This window comes from Canis lupus, assembly GCF_048164855.1.
Source record: "Canis lupus baileyi chromosome 34 unlocalized genomic scaffold, mCanLup2.hap1 SUPER_34_unloc_1, whole genome shotgun sequence".
Taxonomy (NCBI): domain Eukaryota; kingdom Metazoa; phylum Chordata; class Mammalia; order Carnivora; family Canidae; genus Canis; species Canis lupus.
Genome location: NW_027326452.1, coordinates 112,548 through 136,190, shown reverse-complemented (window position 1 = coordinate 136,190; position 23,643 = coordinate 112,548). Strand labels below are relative to the sequence as shown.

Below are 23,643 nucleotides of genomic sequence, written 5' to 3'. Positions count from 1 at the left end.
AAGTAATTGCAATTCAGGTACCAAATTCTAAGTCCCCGAATGTGATATATAAGACTCTCATAAAAGAAATTTACTAAAATTTATAGTTTTAAGTTACATTATTCATTTATTCTATACATTATTCATAATTCCAGTAGACAGCCACATCAGCCTAATGTATTACTTCATTACTTAAGCAGAACACTGATAATCATACTAATAATTACCTTTCCCCAACATTTTATTATGAAAAATTTTCAAACATACACAATGGCTGAAAGAGTTGTACAGTGATTATACAGCAAAAAATGTATACATTCCCTAGATTCTATAATTAACATTATCACATTTGTTTTATCTCATAGCTAACCATCTATTTATCCATCTATGCAGCCATAAATCTATCTTATTTTTGAAGCAAATAATTACACTCTATTGTGATCTACAGATTACAAGTGACATCAGACGGTCCCCAATTTATGATGGTTCAACTTATTTTTCAACTTTACTATGGTGTGAAAGTGATATGCATTCAGTAGAAATCCTATTTGGAATTTTATCTGAGCTAGTAATATGTATGTTACATTCTTGTGATGCTGGGCAGTGGCAGCAAGCCTCAGCTCTGTCAGCCACAACATCACAAGGGTAAGCAACTGATATGGTTACAACCATTTTGTTCCCAATCTGTAGCCATTGTGTTTTCACTTTCTGTACAGATTCAGTAAATTACAAGAGATATCAATGCTTTATTATAAAATAGGCTTTGTGTTAGATAATTTTGCCCAACTAGAGGCTAAGTATTTTGAGCATGTTTAAGGTAGGCAAGGCTAATCTGTGATATTCAGTATGTTAGCTGTATTAAATGCATTTCAACTTAAATGCATTTCAACTTACGGTATTTTCAACTTACAATGGGTTTATCTGGACATATAACTCCATTGTAAATCAAGGAAGATCCGTACACAGAATCTCTCAGTAAATTTCTAAACACATTTCACTGTGTATGCATTCCTATTAAATGCATATTGATTCAATGTATATTTATTAACCTTTCATATGTGTAGGGTACTGGGCTAAGTGCTGTAGATGACAGTAAGATAAGTAAGACACATCTCTTATCTCAAGGAGCTCAAACTATAGAAGTGGAGACTGTCCAGTATGTAAATGCTATAGGAGGAACACAAGATCCTTTGGAAGGTGGATGAAAATGCATTTCCTTAATGCCCTACGTTTTCTTGACATGAGTGTTGAACAGAATGTTCACTTATTTCTTTCAGTGACAGTTATTGATATAATCATTTTTTAAATTATAAAAATAATACACAATAAATTGGCAAATATGGAAAAATATGAAGAAAAATTGGTAGTTATTTCAGAGGAAACACCTGCGTACAATTTTGTGTATTTATTTCACATGTTTTTATAGAAAACTTGTTATATACTTGTTAGGTAAGTCTTTGAAAATTGGAGTCATATGTGTCAATCAGGTTTTGATCCTGTCATAATTTTATATAATATTATATACTGATAGCTGATGATGCATGTTTCCTCGAGATACACTTCATATTATTTTACTGATCTCATATGGTAAACATAGTTTTCAGTTGTCACTATCATAAGTAACAATGAGATGAATAAATGTCTGTTGCTCTGACAGTCTCCTTGGGAGGCAGTCCTCATGGTGAGCTCACCAGAGCAGAGAGCATGGACTACACTTCCCGACATTACACACACACATAAACATCTCCCTACCAATGTGGTAGGTGTAAATTACATCTCTTATTTAGATGTATATATCTTTGAAAAATAAGATCAGACCTGTTTTCTGGCCAGTTGCTAATGTGAATACACAAAAACAGTTTTTGAGGACGTTATACCAAAGAAGGTTCCTGGAACACACCTATGGTTATTTAACATCCAGGAGTGGCCAGGAAGGACAGCAGAGAGGTGACATCTTGGTGGCAGGTGGTGTGCTGATGACAATGGCAGAGGTACTCACCAGTTTGGTAATGCCTCCATGGTGTCTCACTGCCCGTCGGGCTCTTCTAAACTTGGCAACATTTGCGATTGTCTCAGCTGCCAGGCATTTCAGTCTCTTACGTGGAGAATCAAGTATATTAACCATAATTGGTAAGCCCCCAAGGTCAACAATATTACGTCTGATTTGAGGATTATGACTGATTTCCTTTAGGATTTCTAATGAACCAATCTAAATGAGAAAATAGGAGTTAGAGGTGAAAATAAGTGCTTAATACATAACCAGTCCTAGAGTTTTAAAAATTCCAAGTCTACCTCAAATCCTTCCCTCATGAAGTTTTTAAAGGAAATGCCTTCTGTTCCCAGGTGTTACACATAGCCTCCTTATTTTCCTTCAATTATGCAGACAAACATTCATCATTTAAGAAGCACATAGAAAAGGTTCTGGAAATGAACCAGAAGATAAAGCACAGCCAAGAAGAGAAGAGCAGCGAACAAAAGGAACAAGCTATCAGTGAGATGAGCAGGCAAAGAAAAGAACTAGGCAGAGGTAGCAGAGACGTATCAGTAAAAAGAGAAGCACAAAGAGGTATGAACAAGGCTCATCACCCACGTGAGGTAAGCCACTCACCTTATATCTGAATTCATCAGTATCCAGTAAATTTATCAAAACTTTAAGGCCTCCAACATCTCTGATTGCCAACTGGCAGGTCTCTTGCGCCAAGTTGAAATCTTTTATTGAACGCAATGCAATCACTGTAGCTATCTCTTTTCCTTCCTACGAAACGCAAGGCCATGGAAAGGTTAAATAAGATCACGCTTCTATAGAAATTTCCTTAATGGTTATGAATCCATGAACTGGGAAATGTGTCTCCCCATACATGGCATGTTAAATTTTTTTAAGTTCTCCGAGTGGGTTATAATTTGTTAAATGAATCATGTATAGTTGAAGCACAAAAAAGCTTTACAGAGTATCATAAAACATTATTCCAATTAAGAGTCAACATTTAAAGGTGGTCTGTCTGCTTTAAACAGCTAGAGCATTAGGTGGTATTAGTACATTAAATAGAGTCGAGGGGCAAGCCTTGAGAAATCCACTGAGGAATGTAAGTTTTATGCAGAGGTAACAGGCCGTCCCTGGAGTTCTTGAACAGCATACTGTGCAATCCAAACCGTGTCTGGAAATTATTCTCACAGATGTATGTAGAACAGTCTGGAACAGGGAAAAACCTGAGGAAAGGGAAACCATGTGGGAAGCAGTACAACAATCCATGCTGGGACCAGGATTAAGTGGGAGAGGGGCCATGGGGTTGGGAAGGAGGTGGCGAGCCCATTAGGAACTGGAGATGACTCCGTGTATGGATAAAGGACAAAAAGGTAGCCTTCAGTATCGCATGCAAAATGCTGTCCCAGTGTTGAGAATCATGTGATCAATGTCTGCTTGGCTAATCACCAGCTGTAAAAGGTAGTGGGGAATGGCTCCTTTAAGGTAAAACAATCTGGGAGAATTTAAAAGAATGTAATGATTGATCAGTGAAACAGATGCACCAGGAAATTATAATCAGAATTCATTGCAGGAATTCTTAAGCAATGTCCACCCATCATTAATGCTTTAAAAAATCTTCTGAAAAAAAATAAAAAATAAAAATAAAAAAAAAATAAAAAATCTTCTGATGGATGCAACATAGTACATATTACTTCTCCTCCTATTAAGACGGGATGGTAAATAAGAGTTCCAGTATAAGCACCGAAATAGTTCATAAGACACAAGAGCAATGTTTCTAATGGAGCTAAGGATAAACTATTTTTGTAAAAGGTGCTCATGAAAGATGGCCTTCGGTCTCTACCTCAAAACACAGTATGAATGGCCTCAAATAAATCTCTTTCCTTTTTGAAGAAAGACACCTACAAAATATGTTTATTCTCATTTGCTGATTATGACTTTATATTGCTATATTACAGATACATGTTCATAGATACAATATATACATTTACACAAAAGTGGAAATTATATCCAAGCAGCCCAACCTCCTCCTTCATATCTCACACACACACAAATCCTTTTGTGAATACAACATGATGTGTTACTTTTAAAATAAGAAGCTGAAATGGGATTATAAGAGGGCAAGCATCAAAAAGATAGAAAGGTTTAGACTTCAGCCTTTCCTCTTAATGCGTCCATAAAAGCCCCTCCACATCTCTAAAAATATTACAAACCACTATCCTGTGCTGAAACCATTGTCAGTCTGCTTTTCATATTAATTTTCTTCCTGAGTAATCCAGGCTGTCCTCTATATTCAAGATGAAGTTGAGAATGGCAAAAGCCTTCACTTTACTATTTACATTGAAAATAAGGAGTTTTCTTCCCATAGCTTTTAATGTCTTTTTGTTTATATCAAGAGAAATTTTTACCACCACCAATCGTCCTACAGTTCATTTTGAAACATAAAATAGTAAATCCTTATTACATTCAATTTTATAATCTCCCTTGTTTTGGGGTACAGGACCTCTTCAAACACACATTAGCACTTTTGATGCCTTTCTTTTTAAAAACAGAAGGCAGATATTTCATAAATCATAAAGAAGAATCTAAATGCTAATCATAATATATAAAAAAAAAAGAGAAAGCGAGAGAAACAATTATTTAACAATTCTTTTGTTGAATTTAATTGGGTTAAAAGGAGCCCAAAAATTCCCCTGGTGTACCTGGAGGAGGAGAGCTGGGTGGGCTCCCACATGAAAAGTTTAAAAATGCAAACCAGGAGCTTCAGATAGAGTTCTTTAGGCAGTGCCTTCAGACTCAAGCATGACTTGAAAGCAAGAAGGTATCAAACAGCATGTCATGCCTCAGTCAAGCCAACAGAGTCCACACACACACACCAAACTCCGAAGCAGAGCATGCTGTCCTGGCGTTCTCAGTGGTGTGTGATAGAGGACTTTCTTGACTGCTATACTTGCATTGTATTTTCTTTGGTAGCACTTTCCTACTTACACATTCCGCACAGTCATTCTTTCCTATTTCATTTCGAGGTCTCTTAATTTTTCTCTTCTAGATTATTTCTATCTTGTGTGCTTGATTTCATCATATGCACCATAACCAATGACATAACAATTTTAAGGAATTGTGTACTTGTGGTAGATGCCCAAAAGGTAAGACACTATATTTTTCTAAATGATCTCTAAGCCACTTTTGAAGCCAAAGGATGGAAAATTTTCATTTATCATTGAGAAGTTAGATCCTTATAGAAAAAAAAACTCTGTAAATCAGCAGCTTTTTTTCTGAAAATCTGGAAACATATTCATAGACTTGAGAGTTTTTTTTTAGAACAGTTTTATATTAGGGAAAGTTAGTTTTTCCACATTTCAGGATTTAGTTCTACTCTTGTCACTGACCACACTCCCCAAAGGATTATAAATCTTTCAGAATGAATACCAGCGAATGGGAGCCAAAATATTCAACATACAGAGCCACAAATGTTAGCCAATTGCTATTCTTTAAATACCAGCTATGTCAAAGGATTTTCAAATGTTTGTTCTACTTTGACCAGATGCCATAAACATCTTACTAAGAAGAAGCAGTGCAAATATGCTTATTTTTCAATTAAATCTCCCCTGAGAATGTAATTAGTTGCCAATACTTATTTTCACATTTTTTTTTCCTTTTTTTTTTTTCACATTTTATCATGTATTTGCATTTGTGAAGTTTTAAGAGCTGGAGAAAACATAGTAAAATATTATTTTACTAGTTTCTGAAGGGTTTTGAAGAATGCTTCCAATAAGCTTTTCCACTTCTTAAATTAATGCAAGTTGTTTTGCTAGTTGTCATCCTGCCCCTGCGTCTTCTCAGACATTTCCAGGCTCTGTCAGCCTTCAGATACTTCGCAGTTCACATTCCTTTCTGAGACTGGGAGGCCTTTGTTCATTATCATTATCACAATCATGTTGCTAATATGTGAAAGTTGAATAGATCTTGCTTTTTCCTTCATTTTTCTCAAAATTTCTTTTGGAAAGACAAGATCAATAGGCACTCTTCTAAACAATGTTTCTCAGTGTTTTAAATAACATCTTTGAAAAAAAAAGTATTACCTTATCTGGTACATAGAGTAATATCTACCTCCAATCCTCTTACTGCTGATAAAAGAGAAATAAATGCTTATGAAATTGAGATGAAGAATGTATCTGAGACTAAATCAGGGAGCCAGATGCCTCCAACCATCCAACCATTTTTTAATTCTTTCATTCAACAAATTTGCAGTTATTCACCATGTCTGATACCAGGAACTAGAGACATCCTGGTAGACAAAAACAGATCTAGTTTTTGCCTCGTGGAGCTCATAAAGCTTAGTGGAGAAGAAAGATCTTAATTGTTAAGCCCATCCAAATAAATGAAAACTTTAAGAAGTGTTATACAGAAAAGTGGCACAGGGTTATGGATGTTTGCAACAGGGGACTCTAGGCCAGGACATCAGGAAAAGTTTCCCTGAGGAAACTATGTCTGGACTGAAGTGTGGACAGAGTAGGAGCCTTCCCTGGTGAAGGAGGTCGGACATGATGAAAGGCACACCAGTCAGAGGAAACAGTATGTGTAAAACCCTAAGGAGGATTGGAACATGGTCTGTTTAAGACCTAATGAAGGCCAGTGTGGCTGAGACCCAGAGCCTGGGTGGCAAATGATCCAAGATGAGCTAAAAAATTAAGTGGGCAAAGGAATCTGCTGCACCCATAGGCCAGGTTGAGGATTTTAATCTTCATTCAAGATTAATAGGAAATATTCAAGGGTATTGTTTTGGAGGAGAGTGGGAGGACTCACATGAGTTGCGTACATTTTTAAAAGATCATTCCAGCTAAAGGGCCCCCTGTAGGGAGGGGCAGATGGAACATATGGAGACCATGCAGGTTACTACAGCTATCCAGAGAGGAGGTAACTGGGATTAAGAGGTCAAGGATACTTATTTGTGTCATAAAGACTTCAAGTAACTTGATTCAGAAAAGGATACTATAAAACAAGTAGACGAAACTCTGATAGGCTACATGCTCCCAGAGCCATCATTTGGAGCTTCCTGTAGAGTCCCACATGGTGACAGTGAGATAAGAAGGCAGTCAGAGGCACAATCGGGAGTGGAGGCCCTTCTTTTGCTCCCCACCGTCTGTAATCAAGGGGCAGTGGGTGAGACCTGGTGAGGAGATACAGCCATCACACAGCCATCCAACTGACTTTCAATGATTTCAGCATTTTTTCCTCCAAATATGCCACTCAGAGAGCAAGAAAAGTGAAGCCTGCCAGTGACTGTTTATTAATGATGACAGAGGGCCTGGCACCCAGCACAGAGGTTGGCTTACAGATACTCTTCATGTCCCAGGATGAGAAATGGTAAAAAGTCAATGCTCAGAGTGAATGGCATATGAGCACGTAAGTCAAAATAGTAAAATATATTGCTTTGCTTTCTGTTTATTTGCAAACTGGCTTTATACTGATGATTCAGCACTCATAAACCTAAGACTCAAGAGATGAGACTCAATAGAACTCCAGGAAAGAAAATGAGAAAATATTGTTCCAGAGGAAAAAAGAAATTAGACTCAAACTGTTGTATTACAAGCTTGCTGAGAATTTTTATTGGGAATGGGTAAGGAACAATGCAAGCATTCCCTACACATTCCTTTTAAACAGACATGGAACATTTACAGAAATAGATAATCTGCTGGAATGTCCTAGTCACTGCAGTGAGGAAAAATTTGTAGCAAATATAACTGCCTTTCTAAAAAGATTTGGAAGACTATACTGAATAATTATGATAATTAATAAAAATAGCTCAATAAAGTGGATATAAGGGCCACATTAAAAATGAGTAACTCCCCCATACACTAGGAATAACAAATCACAATGCATAATTTGAAAAATGTTCCCATGCCAGTATTAGCAAAATAATAACAAAAATATCAAGGAGTAAATCTCACAGTATGTTGAAAATATGTGGAAAAGAAGCTATTAAGTTTTACTAAAATACATACAAATTTAAAAATAAATGAATGGTCATACCATGTTCCTGAATAGGATAACTGAATGATATTAAAATTTGCAAGCCCACAGCTATATGGTCAATTAATCTTTGACAATGCAAGAAAGAATATCTAATGGAAAAAAGATAGTCTCTCCAACAAAGTGTTGGAAAAACTGGACAGCGACATGCTAAAGATTGAAAGTAGATCTTTTTCTTACACCATCCACAGAAATAAATTCAAGATGGATTAAAGACCTAAATGTGAGACAGGAAATCATTAAAATCCTAGAGGAGAACACAGGCAGCAACCTCTTTGACATCAGCCCTAACCTTTGACATCAGCTTCTCTTGAGGCAAGGAAAATAAATGCAAATATTAACTACTGGAACTTCATCAGATAAAAAGCTTCTACACAGCAAAGGAAACAATCAATAAAACTAAAAGGCAACCTATGGGATGGGAAAAGATTTTTACAAATGACATACGAGTTGACAAAGAGTTGGTATCCAAAATCTATAAAGAATTTATAAAACTCAACACCCAAAACACAACCCAATTAAAAAATGGAAAGAAGATATAAACAGACATTTCTCCAAAGAAGATATCCAGATGGCCAACAGACACACATTAAAAAATTTTCAACATCACTCATCATTAGGGACATACAAATTAAAACTACAATGAGATATCACCTCACACCAGTCAGAATGGATAAAATTATAATACAGGAAATAGCAGCATTAACCAAAGGATACAAATATACTAATTCAAAGGGAATGGAAAAAGGGAATATTTATAGCAGCATTATCAACAATAGCCAAATTATGGAAAAAGCCCAAATGTCCATTGACTGATGAATGGATAAAGAAGATGTGGCATATATACAACGGAATATTACTCAGCCATCAAAAGAGTGAAATCTTGCCATTTGCAATGGCATGGATAGAGCGAGTATAATGCTAATTGAAATAGGTCAGTTAGAGAAAGACAAATACCATAGGATTTCACTCATATGTGGAATTTAAGAATTAAAAAAAATGAACATGGGGGTGGGAAGAAAGGAAAACCAAGAAAAAGAAACAGACTCTTAACTAGAAAGAACAAACTGATGGCTACCAGAAGGGAGGGGGGAGGCAGGGAGGTGTTAAGTAGGGGATGGGGATTAAGGAGAGCATTTGTTGTGATGGACGCCGGGTGTTGTATTTAAGTGCTGAATCACTAAGTTGTACACCTGAAGTAATATTACACTGTGGTTAACTAACTGGAATTTAAATAAAAGCTTGAAAAAATTGCAATTTATCCAAAATAATTTATAAATTCATGTAGACCAGCCAAAATCCCCGGTAGCATTTTTGAGGGTTTTTTTTTTTATTTGATTTTCAACTTTTCTAAAAATGATCTGGAATGGAAAATATGCAAAAAGTAGTTTTAAAGAATTTAAGAAAACTCTCTGGCCAATCAAGTATTAAAATACACCAAAGTAGCAGTAATTAAAACAGCATGGACCTGGCATGGGAGCATCCAAATAACTCAATGTAATAGAGAAGGATCCAGAAAGAAACTCTCACATATGAGATGACAATACTTGATATAGGTAATATCTCAGATCACTTGAGGAAAGAGTGGAGAAGCCAATTATCTGTGTTGATACAACTGAATCTCCATCAAAGAAAAAAAAAAGTAAAATTAGATCCCTGCCTCACACTATACATAAAATGACATCAAGATAGAAGCAACTTCTAAACATTTTTTTAAAACTATAAACCTACCAGGAGGAAATAAAAAATTTTTGTTCTCTTGAAATGACATCAGAAAAATCTTCTTAGCTCTTAATACACAAAATTTTATAAGCTATGAAGGAAAATCAATATATTTACTAATGTACAATTTTAAAGTTTTCAAACAGAAGAGTAGATAAAAAGACATGAGAAACTGAAAGAAAATACTTACAAATACTATAACAAAGGGTTAATTTGTATTAAGATTCAAAACACAACCACAGAAAAATAGGCAAGATATACAATGCAATGGCTATTGGACACATGAAAATATTTATCAACTTCACTACTAATCAGGAATATGCAAATTCACACAAGATACATTCTCTCAGTTGGAACAAATTATTTTAAGATTTGTGTGGAATCAGAAAAGACCCTGAATAGCCAGGGGAATTTTAAAAAAGAAAACCATATCTGGGGGCATCACAATGCCAGATTTCAGGTTGTACTACAAAGCTGTGGTCATCAAGACAGTGTGGTACTGGCACAAAAACAGACACATAGATCAATGGAACAGAATAGAGAACCCAGAAGTGGACCCTCAACTTTATGGTCAACTAATATTCGACAAAGGAGGAAAGACTATCCATTGGAAGAAAGACAGTCTCTTCAATAAATGGTGCCGGGAAAATTGGACATCCACATGCAGAAGAATGAAACTAGACCACTCTCTTGCACCAGACACAAAGATAAGCTCAAAATGGATGAAAGATCTAAATGTGAGACAAGATTCCATCAAAATCCTAGAGGAGAACACAGGCAACACCCTTTTTGAACTCGGCCACAGTAACTTCTTGCAAGATACATCCACGAAGGCAAGAGAAACAAAAGCAAAAATGAACTATTGGGACTTCATCAAGATAAGAAGCTTTTGCACAGCAAAGGATACAGTCAACAAAACTCAAAGACAACCTACAGAATGGGAGAAGATATTTGCAAATGACGTATCAGATAAAGGGCTAGTTTCCAAGACCTATAAAGAACTTATTAAACTCAACACCAAAGAAACAAACAATCCAATCATGAAATGGGCAAAAGACATGAACAGAAATCTCACAGAGGAAGACATAGACATGGCCAACATGCACATGAGAAAATGCTCTGCATCACTTGCCATCAGGGAAATACAAATCAAAACCACAATGAGATACCACCTCACACCAGTGAGGATGGGGAAAATTAACAAGGCAGGAAACCACAAACGTTGGAGAGGATGCAGAGAAAAGGGAACCCTCTTGCACTGTTGGTGGGAATGTGAACTGGTGCAGCCACTCTGGAAAACTGTGTGGAGGTTCCTCAAAGAGTTAAAAATAGACCTGCCCTATGACCCAGCAATTGCACTGCTGGGGATTTACCCCAAAGATACAGATGCAGTGAAACGCCGGGACACCTGCACCCCGATGTTTCTAGCAGCAATGTCCACAATAGCCTAACTGTGGAAGGAGCCTCGGTGTCCATCGAAAGATGAATGGATAAAGAAGATGTGGTCTATGTATACAATGGAATATTCCTCAGCAATTAGAAACGACAAATACCCAACATTTGCTTCGATGTGGATGGAACTGGAGGGTATTATGCTGAGTGAAATAAGTCAATCGGAGAAGGACAAACATTATATGGTCTCGTTCATTTGGGGAATATAAAAAGTAGTGAAAGGGAGCAAAGGGGAAAGGAGAAAAAAATGAGTGGGAAATATCAGAAAGGGAGACAGAACATGAGAGACTCCTAACTCTGAGAAACGAACTAGGGGTGGTGGAGGGGGAGGTGGGCGGGGGGTGAGGGTGACTGGGTGGCGGGCACTGAGGGGGGCACATGATGGGATGAGCACTGGGTGTTATTCTATATGTTGGCAAATTGAACACCAATAAAAAATAAATTTATATATATAAAAAAGATACATTCTCTCCCCATTTGGAATTGGCCAAAATAAAAAAAGACTGTAGATTAGTGAGAATTTGTAACAATGAACCTTATTTCTAAACAAATAATTTTAACACCCTGGAAAGATTTTAAAGACAATCTGCCTAGATCCCACTTCACACCAATTGGTTTAAAACTTCCATGAATATTACCTGAGCATTGAGATTTTTGCTTTGTTTAGTTTTTAGGAGCCTGGCTGATTTCACTGTGTTCAAGGTCAAAAATCATTGGTATATTACTAATTGAGTGTAAACTAGTATTTGCTTTGTGTAAGTAGCTACAAAATTTTTTTTTTATTCAAACCAAGCTTGGTCAGTTTATTACTTTTCATTATTTCTCTTTAAATTTTAAAATTTCATTGTAATACTTCTCTAACTTCATTGTGCATATATTGTTTCTTGTTTAAAATAGATTGAGGTGGAACTGATATGCAAAAAACGAGTTGGGACACATGCGTACATCTGTGAAACCATCACCACAATCAAGATAACAGGAACATCCATTGCCTCCAAAAGTTTTCTTATGTCTCTTCCCTTTTTGTCATACTTACACTTACCATGAGATCAAATACCCTCTTACATTTTTTAAATGTACAATTCAATATTGTTAACTATGCTGTGCAGCTCTCTAGAGCTTGTGAAACTAAAATTTTGTACCAATTGAACACCTCCCCATTAGAACTATCAAAATTTTAAATGTACACAGTCTTTGACCCAAGCAATTCTACTTCAAAGTAGCTATCCTACAGAAATAGGATACATATCCAAAGAATATGTAAAAATATTTACAATGTTGTAATAATAAAAATTGATTTGGGAGACAAGGCAAAATGTTATCAGTAAGGGAACTGTTACATAAATTATTGATATATTCATATAGTACAAAACAATGTTGTAATTAGAAGAACTGAGGCAGATATGGAGGATCACCAAGAAAACATTAAATATAAAATGCAAAATGTCACATAACAAGTAGTCTGACTTCATTTCATACATAAAAATTTCATACATATATTTATATAAACAGAAACATCTGGAAGGGGGCTTTCCCTGTTATTCTTTTGCATGGCTTAAATTTTAGGGTATATATTAATGTATTATTTTTATAAGATTTAAATAACTTAAATACAGAAAAGAGATAAGGGAGGGCTAGAAGAGAAACGTGTGCTTCTGCAATGCCCTGCATGTCCCAGAAATATCAGAAGGCCACAGCCAGCCACACACCCCCAGACAGCAGGAGCTGGGAAAGGAGCCACAGCCTTTGCCAGTGGGACTAGCAAAGGCTAGTGGACCACAATGGGACCTAGAGTTTAATATTTTTCCTACAAATATGCAATTTCTAATAATGAGTACAATACAAGTATATGCATATAAAATGAAAAGATCACTTATACCAAATCTGGTACCTTTTACTCCCTAACTCTTCTATTTATAGATTCTTCAATGTGCAAACTTTTATAATAGGACCTGAATATGTGTTTTTTCAATAAAAAGTAAAGCAGCCTAAAGCATTATACAAACTGGGAACTAGGCAACGCTACTTTTCTACCATTTATTTAGCCTCTCAAGTAAATTTGGGGGAAAGCATACTTTGAGGAACAAACAATAGTGTTGCTGGCAATACACTGAGCAACAAATTCCCCCCATTTTACATTTTCAGATTACATAAAACTGAACAGAAGTCACATAAAAGTTTGATAGCAAAGTTCTTTACAATCAAATATCTTATGACTAGCTAGATGAGCAATGTGTAATATCATAGAATTGTATTCTAGCTGGGCGGGCTCACAGGTACATTTATGAATGAATGAATGAATGAATGAGTTAAAGCTTAAGGGAGCTCCCTTGAGATTTTTAACATCGTCATTTTCCAGTAGGTAAGTTGATGTGGTTGTATAATGTCAGCCAATGGTGGTATGAAGTGTTATGATTCAGTAGCATTACTTTATCGTTCTTATCCAGTTATCTTTGCTTTTCTCCACTCTTGTTTATGATACCCAAGGGGCAAAAAGAGCTTATAGCTCAAAAACTAAAAAGCTCAATTAGTTTATTTGTGGAATACAGATTCCTCTGTGGAGATGAGGAGACTCTCCGTCACTTTCATGACCTCCTTTGTAACAAAGGATCATTTTTTTGGGGGGCAATATATAAATATACAAGTGACACACAACTCAAGTAATCCAAGTACTTAAAGTATGTTCATGACTTACCTTGCAGTATTTAAGAAAACATAAGTGCAAATTCTACTAAGTAGAAATTTTTTAGGTGATGCAATTTAAAATATCTTATGATTTCTAACAGTGTTTTTTTTTTTTAAGGATAAAACTCTTTTGTCATGGAGACATTTTTTTAAAAGTTAACCCACATCAATGCAACACCACATGTATTAACTTAAAGACTTTCTCAGGAAGGTGGTAGTAACTTTGCTTTCTAACTACTGCCATTCATTTGAATATATAAAAAGTGACCATTTTTTCCATTTTTTTAAGGATTCTGCTGAACACAAATAACACTGTTCTATCACAATCTTCTCCATCTCTTTCAGTATAAACTTAGCCAAAGAGCACACTCTCATAGTGCCTTCCAGAAATGAACATTGAATTCCTTTGTTTAGAAATGCTCCCTGTTTATTTAGTTTCTTACTCAAATGAAGAAAACCAAACAAGAGAGTAAATAGGAGGACACAACAGCAAGGCCTGAAGGCCCTCTGTGTCCTGAGTTTCTTGACAGAGGAACAGAATAACTAGGCAACAGGCAGTAAAGATAGAAGCCTGAACATCAGCCTGGCCCACGGCCACCTCGCCTTCTGTGTGGCCCAGAGTGAACTATTTCTCAGCTTTTCCACCAATGAAATAAGGATCACACTACCTGCACCTCCATACCCAAAACCCGAGTAAGGGGAAAGGAATTTAATTAACTGTAATTGACTGTAAAGTACATCAAATTCCTGCAATGAAAAATCACATAACTCCCAATTACCACTTAGAAGAACTCTTTAACCAATTAAGGTGGTTGTGTGTGTGTTTAATCAGCTCATGAAAGATTATTAAGGAACTGAATGCCACAAAAGTAGTCTTTAACAAAGGTTTTAAAGTTTCAAAATGTCTCTGCAGCGAATCCCCTTCCAGACGGGGAAATCTAAAACATGCCAAGGACAGAGCCTGCGGGGTCTCCTGGGAAGCCTTGTGGAATTTCTGATGTGATTCTTTGAGTTTCTGATGTGATTCTGCTCACTGTGGAACAGAGTCTTGGTCACTGCAAAGCTGGGGGGTAACTTCACTTTTCATGGCCTGAGAGATCTCAATTTGCAGATACGTAACAGAGCAGGAGAGTAACTAGCAAGACCCCTGGCTCACATGAAAGGTGAAATAAACACCAGTGTTTCACGAATTTGATCAAAGACAATTAAAAAAAAAAATTAGGCACCACCCTCACAACATGGTGGCTGGGGGAAGAGAATGAATGTGTGGTGATGCCCAGTTGTGATCATATGATGTCACTCAGCAGCCAGCATTAGCCATTCTCCACTGAGTGACACATGTCTGGACAATATCACCATCCCCCAGGACTTGGGAACAACGACTGCACAGATTTAACATTTAAGAATGATACCACATTTGTGAATTTACATTAAAAACCCCATCTTTCCCTGACTTCATCATAGGAAGGAACCATAGTTCCTTATGGTTTTAGGGTGTAGGAGCTTTCAACTGGAGGGAACCTTACTTTAAAAATAAACATTGTTCTCTTTTTGCTTCAAACTTTCCTATCTTTCTTTAATTAATCTTTTTTTATCTACTGGCTAGTTGCATAAAATTACCAAATAAAATGTTACTTTAAGATTTAAAAAAAAAAAAGCTGATGAATCAATCTGTTTGTAAGCTGGCAAACTAATATTTAAGGAAAGACTTCTATTGGAATAATAATGGAATTTTGATCTAAAAATATCGCTTTGGGGGATGGCTGGGTGGCTCAGCGGTTGAACATCTGCCTTTGGCTCAGGTCGTGATCCCAGGGTCCTGGGATTGAGTCCCATATTGGGCTCCCCATAGGGAGCCTGCTTCTCCCTCTTCCATTGTCTCTGCCTCTCTCTGTGTGTCTCTTGTGAGTGAATAAATAAAATCTTTAAAAAAAACTTGCCTTGGTTGTACTAACTGGAATGGGAGGCAGCTACTTTCTGATTAGTTATTAAGAGGTCATATTCCTTCATGAATAAAAAGACAAAAACAGGCACAATGCTTCACATGCTCATTCATGCCCTTGGGTCCAGAAGCAGTAGTTCGATTTTTAATGAATAATGTGAGCTTCAGTCCTTTATTTCCAACTACGGCATGGGCATTTCTATTTGGGTATTTCATTCTCTTCAAACTCAATCTGATCCAAACCCAAGCCTCCTCATAAACTGACCTGCTTCCTTTCCTAGCCATTTCTTTGCTGCTTCCAAGATACTTCCAAGGACAGTATCCTATTCAAAGCCCCCAGCACACTCTGATCACTGCAACCCCCTGGTTACTGGTCTTCTGTCTCTTCCCAGTCTGATTCATTATGTAGACCACCTACTGCTGGACTCAACTTTCTAAATCCCTGCTTTCATCATCCTGATCCCCTGGCTGGGCTCTGATCAAAATCCCAGGTGTAGAAATAGGCATCCTGCAAGGAGGAGGCACACCTGGGAAGATGGCCCTGGGGATTGACCCCAGATGCTTCCATTATTGCCTCAAGGACCCAGGAACAAGACCAGCTGAGATGAAGCACTTCAGAGTAGCGGCAGACATCTACAAGCCCGCTTGCTAATAATCTCCCATCTGAGCCTGGAGGTAATGCCAGAGTAGTATTGACATCTTATCCTCAAGTGACAAGGAAATGCCTATAAGGGAGATAGAGCAGGATTCTAGACCCAGTCTCTGTGATCCCTCCAAACTACCTAAAATCTTAACCAGTCACATTCTTGGCATCACTCTATAGCCTCCTCAATTTTCTCCTGGATTTATTTATCCTATAGTATTAAGTTCCATACCCAATCCTTCTCCAATCCACACAGTAATAGATTTCAATAGGCTTGAAACCTTGTGTCCAGAAATTCATTCTTCAGTTTCATGATAGGTATAATGTGTATGAAATGCAGACCTACTTATAGTTACAACTGTTCAACATTTTCTCTCACTTGACTGAAGAGTACCCATTTGTATTAACTTATAATACTATAATACTTGTGACTAATCCACATTTCCAAACAAAATAAAATTCTGCAACTCTCCTCCTATTTCATAAAGGGGTTCTTTGTGAATGTAACTGGTTGAGTAGTAAAACTTCCACATTTTACAAAACTTCACAGAATCAGTGTGGGATGCACCTTAACAAACTATCTTCCCCAATTGCTGGAATCGATCCAAAGCAAAACATTTTAATTGCGAGATTTTAAAGCAGCCCTGGCCAGGGGAAAAATAATACCCATAGAAAGCTAGAATATACAGCAATAAAATTGCATATCTACATGGAGAAAGGGAACAGGAAAGGGAGAGGGTAAGAGAAGGTGGGAAAGATGTCAAGAGCAGAAGGAATGACTCTGGCTCACAGGGAGGAAAAACTGCTCTCAAGGAGCTGAGCATGAAGAACAGCACAGCCTGGCCCTTTGGGAACCCATTCTCTCCCCATCACACCTCCTGAGCAGAGGGTTGAGAGACAAGCCTGTACTCACTGGCTAGGCACTCTGCAAGACATAGAAGTGAGTTTAATATGGTCTTTCCATTTGAGTAGCTGACAAGACAGACAAGTTGAACCATAAAGATAGCAGAAGAAAGAATGTGTTTCTTGCTAAGGAAGCTGAAAAGGTGGTTTATTGCTTCTTTTAGAACTCGGGTACAGAGTCATCTGTTATGTGTGTGGGGGGAGGAAGAAGTTGGAAGGTTAAAAAGTAAAAATGCAAAGTCTTCATTAGTTTAAAAATTAAATTGTATTCTAAAAATCTAGATTAAAAGAATATATGCATATATAAAACTTGTAAGTTGAAATGAATGTATGTCAAAGCCAAATAATTAAATATAAATTCCCTTTACTTACATGCCAAGATCTGAGCTCATAGCTCTGGATAAATAACAAGCTATAGTTCATTGACCTGTTTGGGTATTAATGAGCTCATCAAATTTTTTTCAACAATTACAGACATTGCTGTACTTGGAAAATGGTAAGTAGAAAGTCAGGTCAACATTAACATTTTTCTACTAGTGTAAGTCTACATTTAAGGCATAAGTCTGCAATTAAAATGTCAGGTGTATTTATTTTGAGATTACCTAGAGACATTCAATTTTGCATTTCATAGACTTTTAATATCCTTTTGTGTCCCCATATAAAACATTTATCTGTGTCAAAAAGCTTGAAATCATTTGTAGATATACTTTTTCTTTTATTGGCTATGTTAAGAATATCTACCTGTGGGAACTATAATAATTCCAAGCAATTTACTGTCTGGCCAAAAGTATCACATTTGCACATGATTTATTGATGAATAACTTGTGCAAGCTTAAGTAGCACTTCATCAATAAATGTTTTCCTTAGCTGTTCTGGGACAGAAATAGTGCATCCCTTTTTGGCCTGATTTATATGGACTTATCCTAAATAGTCGAAAAACTCAAGATAGTTATCCAATAGTTAGGCTATTACGAGAAACGCTCATTGCCATGTTCACTGGGAGGATATTATTAAGGATGTCATTCACTACCACACTCACTGTCTGCTTCATTAAGTCCTCAGGGAGAAAATTCTTTCTGCTCTTAGTACCAGGATCAGTTACACACATTGGCAACTGGGCTATTTTTACCTCATGATGGTAAGAGTCTTTCCCTCATGGTATTAACTCTGTATTTCCCTCCTTTTATTGGTTGCTAGAAAATTTAAAGCAAAAGTTGAAGGCCAGCTTTGCAAGTCCAGAAGACTCCACACCATATGTTGTCTATAATAATAATAATATGTAACAGAAGCCATTATTATTACTAACGAGTACTGAGTACTTTCTGCTAAGCACTTTATATGTGTCAGATCTTTTTCATAATAATCATAAAACATGAGAACCTTTGTTTTTGCCAACTTGACCAATGAGAAAACAAACTGAAACTCACAGAGGTCAGTCAAATACCTCAAGGCTACTGAGCCAGTAAGTGGCAGACGCCTGACCCAATTAGAATCTTTCTAACATGGAAGGTCATGCTTCTAACTGCTCTGGTAGTGTGCCTCCTGGTCCATCCATGCGTCTTTCCTGTTGACTCTTTATTTCCTTTGACTAATGAAATAAAGTTAACAGACCAGAATTATTTGTATAAACACCAGGGCTCCCATCTGGCTCAAGTTGTTCAAGTGCTAGATGGCAAAATTCTCTGATGCATTTCCCTCCCCCCCCCCCCCAGAGTGACATGTGCTTTATGAGTACAGGAGAGATGGTGGGAAGATCCACGGACCTTCCTACCATCAGGAAGGTCTTCTGAGTCTGAACATTGGTGCTGTGCATGCTAGGCTGAACCACTATGTTGACTGCATGATTTGTATGCAAAGACGCCCACCAAGGGCATGTGCCTGACCATGGGGCCTGACCTCCAGCCTGTGCTCCAGATAGTTTCCAAATTCCTAGGATAGGAATATTCAAGATCCCAGAGTAAGATCTCCAAATTCTTAGGAATTCTTGAAATGATAATCATTCCATGTTTTTTCCCAAATTGTATTTATATATTTTTAGGTGATAATGATGATCCTAAAAGTTTTCCATAATAATAAATAGTATATCATTTTTTGTAATAGATATGCTAAAAATTTCAGAGGTTTTCTATTAAAAAAAACCTCAAACATATCTATTGCAATAACATGAAAAATGATCTCCACTAAAAGAGGGGAACATTACCACGAAATAAATGCCAAATCAAAGCCATTTTAAAAATTGAAGTTGATATAAAAATATTTACTATTTAAAAGATATTATTCTTAAGATGAAATTTTAAAACAAAGCATTTAATAACTAGGCTTTCAAAAGCATAGTACCTAAGGTGGGCATTAGGATTTGCTTCACAGAAGCTCCCATCCTTTTTTAATGATGAAAATCTTTGATTTGCTTGCCTGGATCCTGGTCTGGCCATTGAAATCTATGTTACAGTGGAGAATTAGAATACTTTTTCCCAATTTCTTGACTAATTTTTCTTGGGATTCAGGAAAACATAGATTTTTTTTTCCTGAGAAATACAGGGAATTGCAGCTGGGACCATGCTAAGAAAGGGGGCATATTTTTCTTCTAAAGCAACTTTCTCAGCTACAAAGCTGTGTCCATGCAGAGGATGTTTATTGAATTCACAAAAATGTATGTATAAACTATTTTACCTGTCAGCTTTGAAGGACCTCAAGGGCACCAGAAAAGTAGCCTTAAGTAATTTAGGAGCCACATAAATATCTTTACATATTGCAAAGCCATTGGCAAATGCCCTTGATTCACTCAATCATGTAGAAAAGCTGGAGGAAACTATGAGTTAAGTAAAAATGTTTTTACGAGTACTTCTCAACTATTGCTTTAGTCCTGGCCTACCTAGACATTATCAATATCAGTTATCCACTGATATTAATCTGGGTTTTGGCAAATCATTTTCCCTGCCCTGCCCCCATTCATGTCTTAAATACATTATATAGGCCATTATTATGTAACATGTGTTTACACATATTATGTTGAGAGTAATGAAAAGGGACTGATACATATTTTAAGTATCTACAATGTACCAAACACTATCCACATCTTTCAAATATGCTTTACCAACCCTGAAGTAATCCTATAGGACAGGTATTAACCTATTTTCCATAGGTTAAGAAAAATAAGGCTCAAAGCTATAATCAACAGCTATACTGTTGGTAAGTAACACAGCCTAGAAATTATAGTCCAACTTTAAAACAAATCCATGTTCTTGATGCCACAGCATACTGCAAGGTGTAAAATGATGGCAAGTCATAATAGCTGCTGGCTACCATGGCCCAGGGGAAAGGGTTGGTACCAGGCAGACCGGCTGCTCCACGAGGACTAACCGTGCTATCCTCAGGGTAATAAGACCTTCCCCTGTGCACACAGGGTAATAAGACCATTCCCCATGCACATTTAAATAATAACGGGAGTTTTTACTACTCTTATTTGAAAAAAAATATATATATATACATATATAATCAATTTGGAAGTAGAATATACATTTTTAGGAAAGGAATTAAAAGAATCATTGTAAACACAATACAAAGAGGTTTGTCTTACCTTTAAATGTTTCACCAGTTTCTGAATTTGCCAATATTCAGATGACAAATCTGCATTTGCTTCCTGACGACGATCAGGTGGTTCTTCATCTTCCTCATTCTCTGAGGAGCTGTCACTAAGAATTTCCTCAATCTTCTCAGCACTCTTACTAAGAACAGTAACAACCACCACATATAATAAACATATTTATGCTACAAAATGGATGTGGTTATAATCATTAATATTTCAGCAATATGAACATAAGCAATGTATAAGGTACCAATACCTTCTGAGTTCTAAAGATCTTTGCTAAGATCTAAGCAAGGAGATGAATAAATCCCTGTCTCTGTACCAGGTGCAGTTCATTATTATTGCTTTGTATGCAATAATAATAAAGAAAATAGTAAGAAATGAACAAAGGCATTAAGTATATGTCCTATGGCTGTGCTGTACAAAAAGGCAGCCACAAGTCATAGAAGTTAAATATCTTCTGGTTATTTATGTTTATATTTATTTAAATTTATTGATTGAATCATGTTTATATTTATTTATCAAATTGAAATGAAATACAATTAAAATTTCAGTTTTTCAGTCAAAATAGCCACATTTCAAGCTCTCAACACTCACCTACTATACCAGAAGCTTAGATAGAAACCATTTCTATCATCAGGGAGAGTTCAATTGGGCAGCACTGCAAATGCCCACAGGAAGGGTGTCTCTTTTATGAAAGGGAGTACACTTTGTTCCTCACTGCTCTAGAAGCTTCTAACTCAACATCAGGGCCATGGATACCAGCAAGTTCACTCAAGCTTTCATCACCATATCTAATTCATTCTCATTTTCTCTTTCGCTCCATCCTCTCTTCCCTCCAATCCCCCTGTGTGATCTCTTCTCTCAATGTCTTTCCTCATTCTGTTTTGAAGCAAAGGAGAAAGCATATTTCTAATAATTGCACAGAAGTAACTTTCAAGTTTTATTAATTTTTAAAAAGATCTTCTGTTTATTTATTTGAGAGATAGAGCATGAGCAGGGGATAGGTAGAGCAGGTGGGAGAAGCGGACTCCGTGCTGAACAGGGAGCCTGAAGTGGAGCCAGGGCTTGATCCCAGGATTCTGGGATCATGACCTGAGCTGAAGGCAGATGCTTAACTGACTGACTCACCCAAGCGCCCCTGAGTTTTATAAATTTTTAAGATTTTTTTTTTTTGAAAGGTGCTTTTGCACAGAGAGTCATGCAGAATGATGCTCCTGTGCTGTCTGGGCTGCAGTGGAGTGAAACTGAAATCCTGAACTGAAGTGCCTGTTCCAATTCATCAAGCCACATGATGAGTTTCAGTTTAATGTATTCTCTTGTCCAACAAATGTCAGGAACCTGGTTTGGTTCCAGAGCAAAATCTGGTAGATAAGGCTTACTTAAGAACCAATGTAAATTTAACTCAAAGGTCCCAGATTGAAACATATACTAAATAACCTATATCCTCCAGAGAATCTCTAAATGTACTTTCCCTTAGCCTAGCAAGCTCCTGGAGTTAAGAGCAAGGTGCACTGGGTTGACCCAATCACTCTCGAATCATGTTAAAAAAAAAAAATCAGTACCTCAAAGGAAAGCTGTTCTCTTTTTCCAATGATGAACCCTTTGACATATAACCTTAAATGGCTTTCCCTATTTTATGAGGTTCCCTTCCGGTCCTGTCCCATAGCAACCATACATTTGGGAGGTAAAAATAAGCAAATCTCAATGTTTCACTGACCTATGAACTCCACCTTAAGAAATACTTCTCTACTACATCATTATATCCACTTAAGAAGAGACATAGAGAAGTTCACATTTTTGTCAGAGTAATGGTTGTTGCTTGGATATACTACCCCTTTACCCTTATCTATTACTCTAGAATTCTCTGACTCACTAAATTTTTTTTTGACTCACTAAAATTTGACTTAAAATTGAAACATGTAAGGCCAAACATTTAGTTTAGGAAAGATGAAGTAGATCTTAAGTACATAAAAATCCTGGATATTATATATAAAACAAACACGATAGGACTCTGACAGGTTGAAAGGAGAAGAAAGACTATTTAAGGATCTACAGACTTGAGGAGCAACACAATGGTGAGTTCCTTGGGTTTTTTGTCTCGTGTATTCCAGATTGGGTACTAGAGAAGATAGTGATGCAGAATTATCAGTGGGCACAGGGAAAAAAGCACCTAAGAAAAGCCTGCTCTTTCTACTCAGAGGACCAGAAAAGGAACAGCTTAACAAGATAGAAAACTTTTAGGCAACAGATGATCTATTCTAGTCAACACCACAGAAAACACTGTGGCTCACCCCCACTTCTGCTAACAATGCTAAGAGAAGAGTGTTCTACCTTTATCAGACTACAACAAAACTCCCTAATCCCTGTGTCAGAAGAGACCTAATGGAGAGTCAGAATTTCCACCAACCCCAACCCCACTGACAAATAAACAGAGTCTCTTCCTCTCTGTTACCCACAGAGACCTAGTCAGAGCTTGAACTTCCATTACCAGTTAAAAATGATGAGAAGCCCCTCGCTCACCTCCCCAAGTTGTCAATGAAGGCCTAATTGAAAATTTGTAATTTCCTTCTCTAACCTGAGGAGACAATACACATCTTATTCCACCAATGTGATGTAGGAGGAAACCTGCTAAAACATAAAATTTAAATAAGATTCAGAAAAATTAAGAGAATCATAGAATCTCAAACATTATTAAAACCTAAAAATTACCCATT

General features: G+C 36.8%; 1 protein-coding gene across 14 annotated transcripts in view; it reads right to left on the bottom strand.

The window, feature by feature from the left end:
- LOC140629666 (outer dynein arm-docking complex subunit 2-like) overlaps positions 1 to 23,643 on the bottom strand; it is a 172,821-nt gene that overhangs the window by 70,821 nt on the left and 78,357 nt on the right. For all 14 annotated transcript variants that reach the window (XM_072819195.1, XM_072819196.1, XM_072819197.1 and 11 more), the window contains 3 exons: positions 20,918 to 21,065; positions 2,588 to 2,734; positions 1,979 to 2,188 (listed from right to left, as the gene is read on the bottom strand). In XM_072819195.1, the coding sequence (XP_072675296.1) occupies positions 1,979 to 2,188; positions 2,588 to 2,734; positions 20,918 to 21,065 (505 nt within the window). The remainder of the gene's footprint in view (positions 1 to 1,978; positions 2,189 to 2,587; positions 2,735 to 20,917; positions 21,066 to 23,643) is intronic.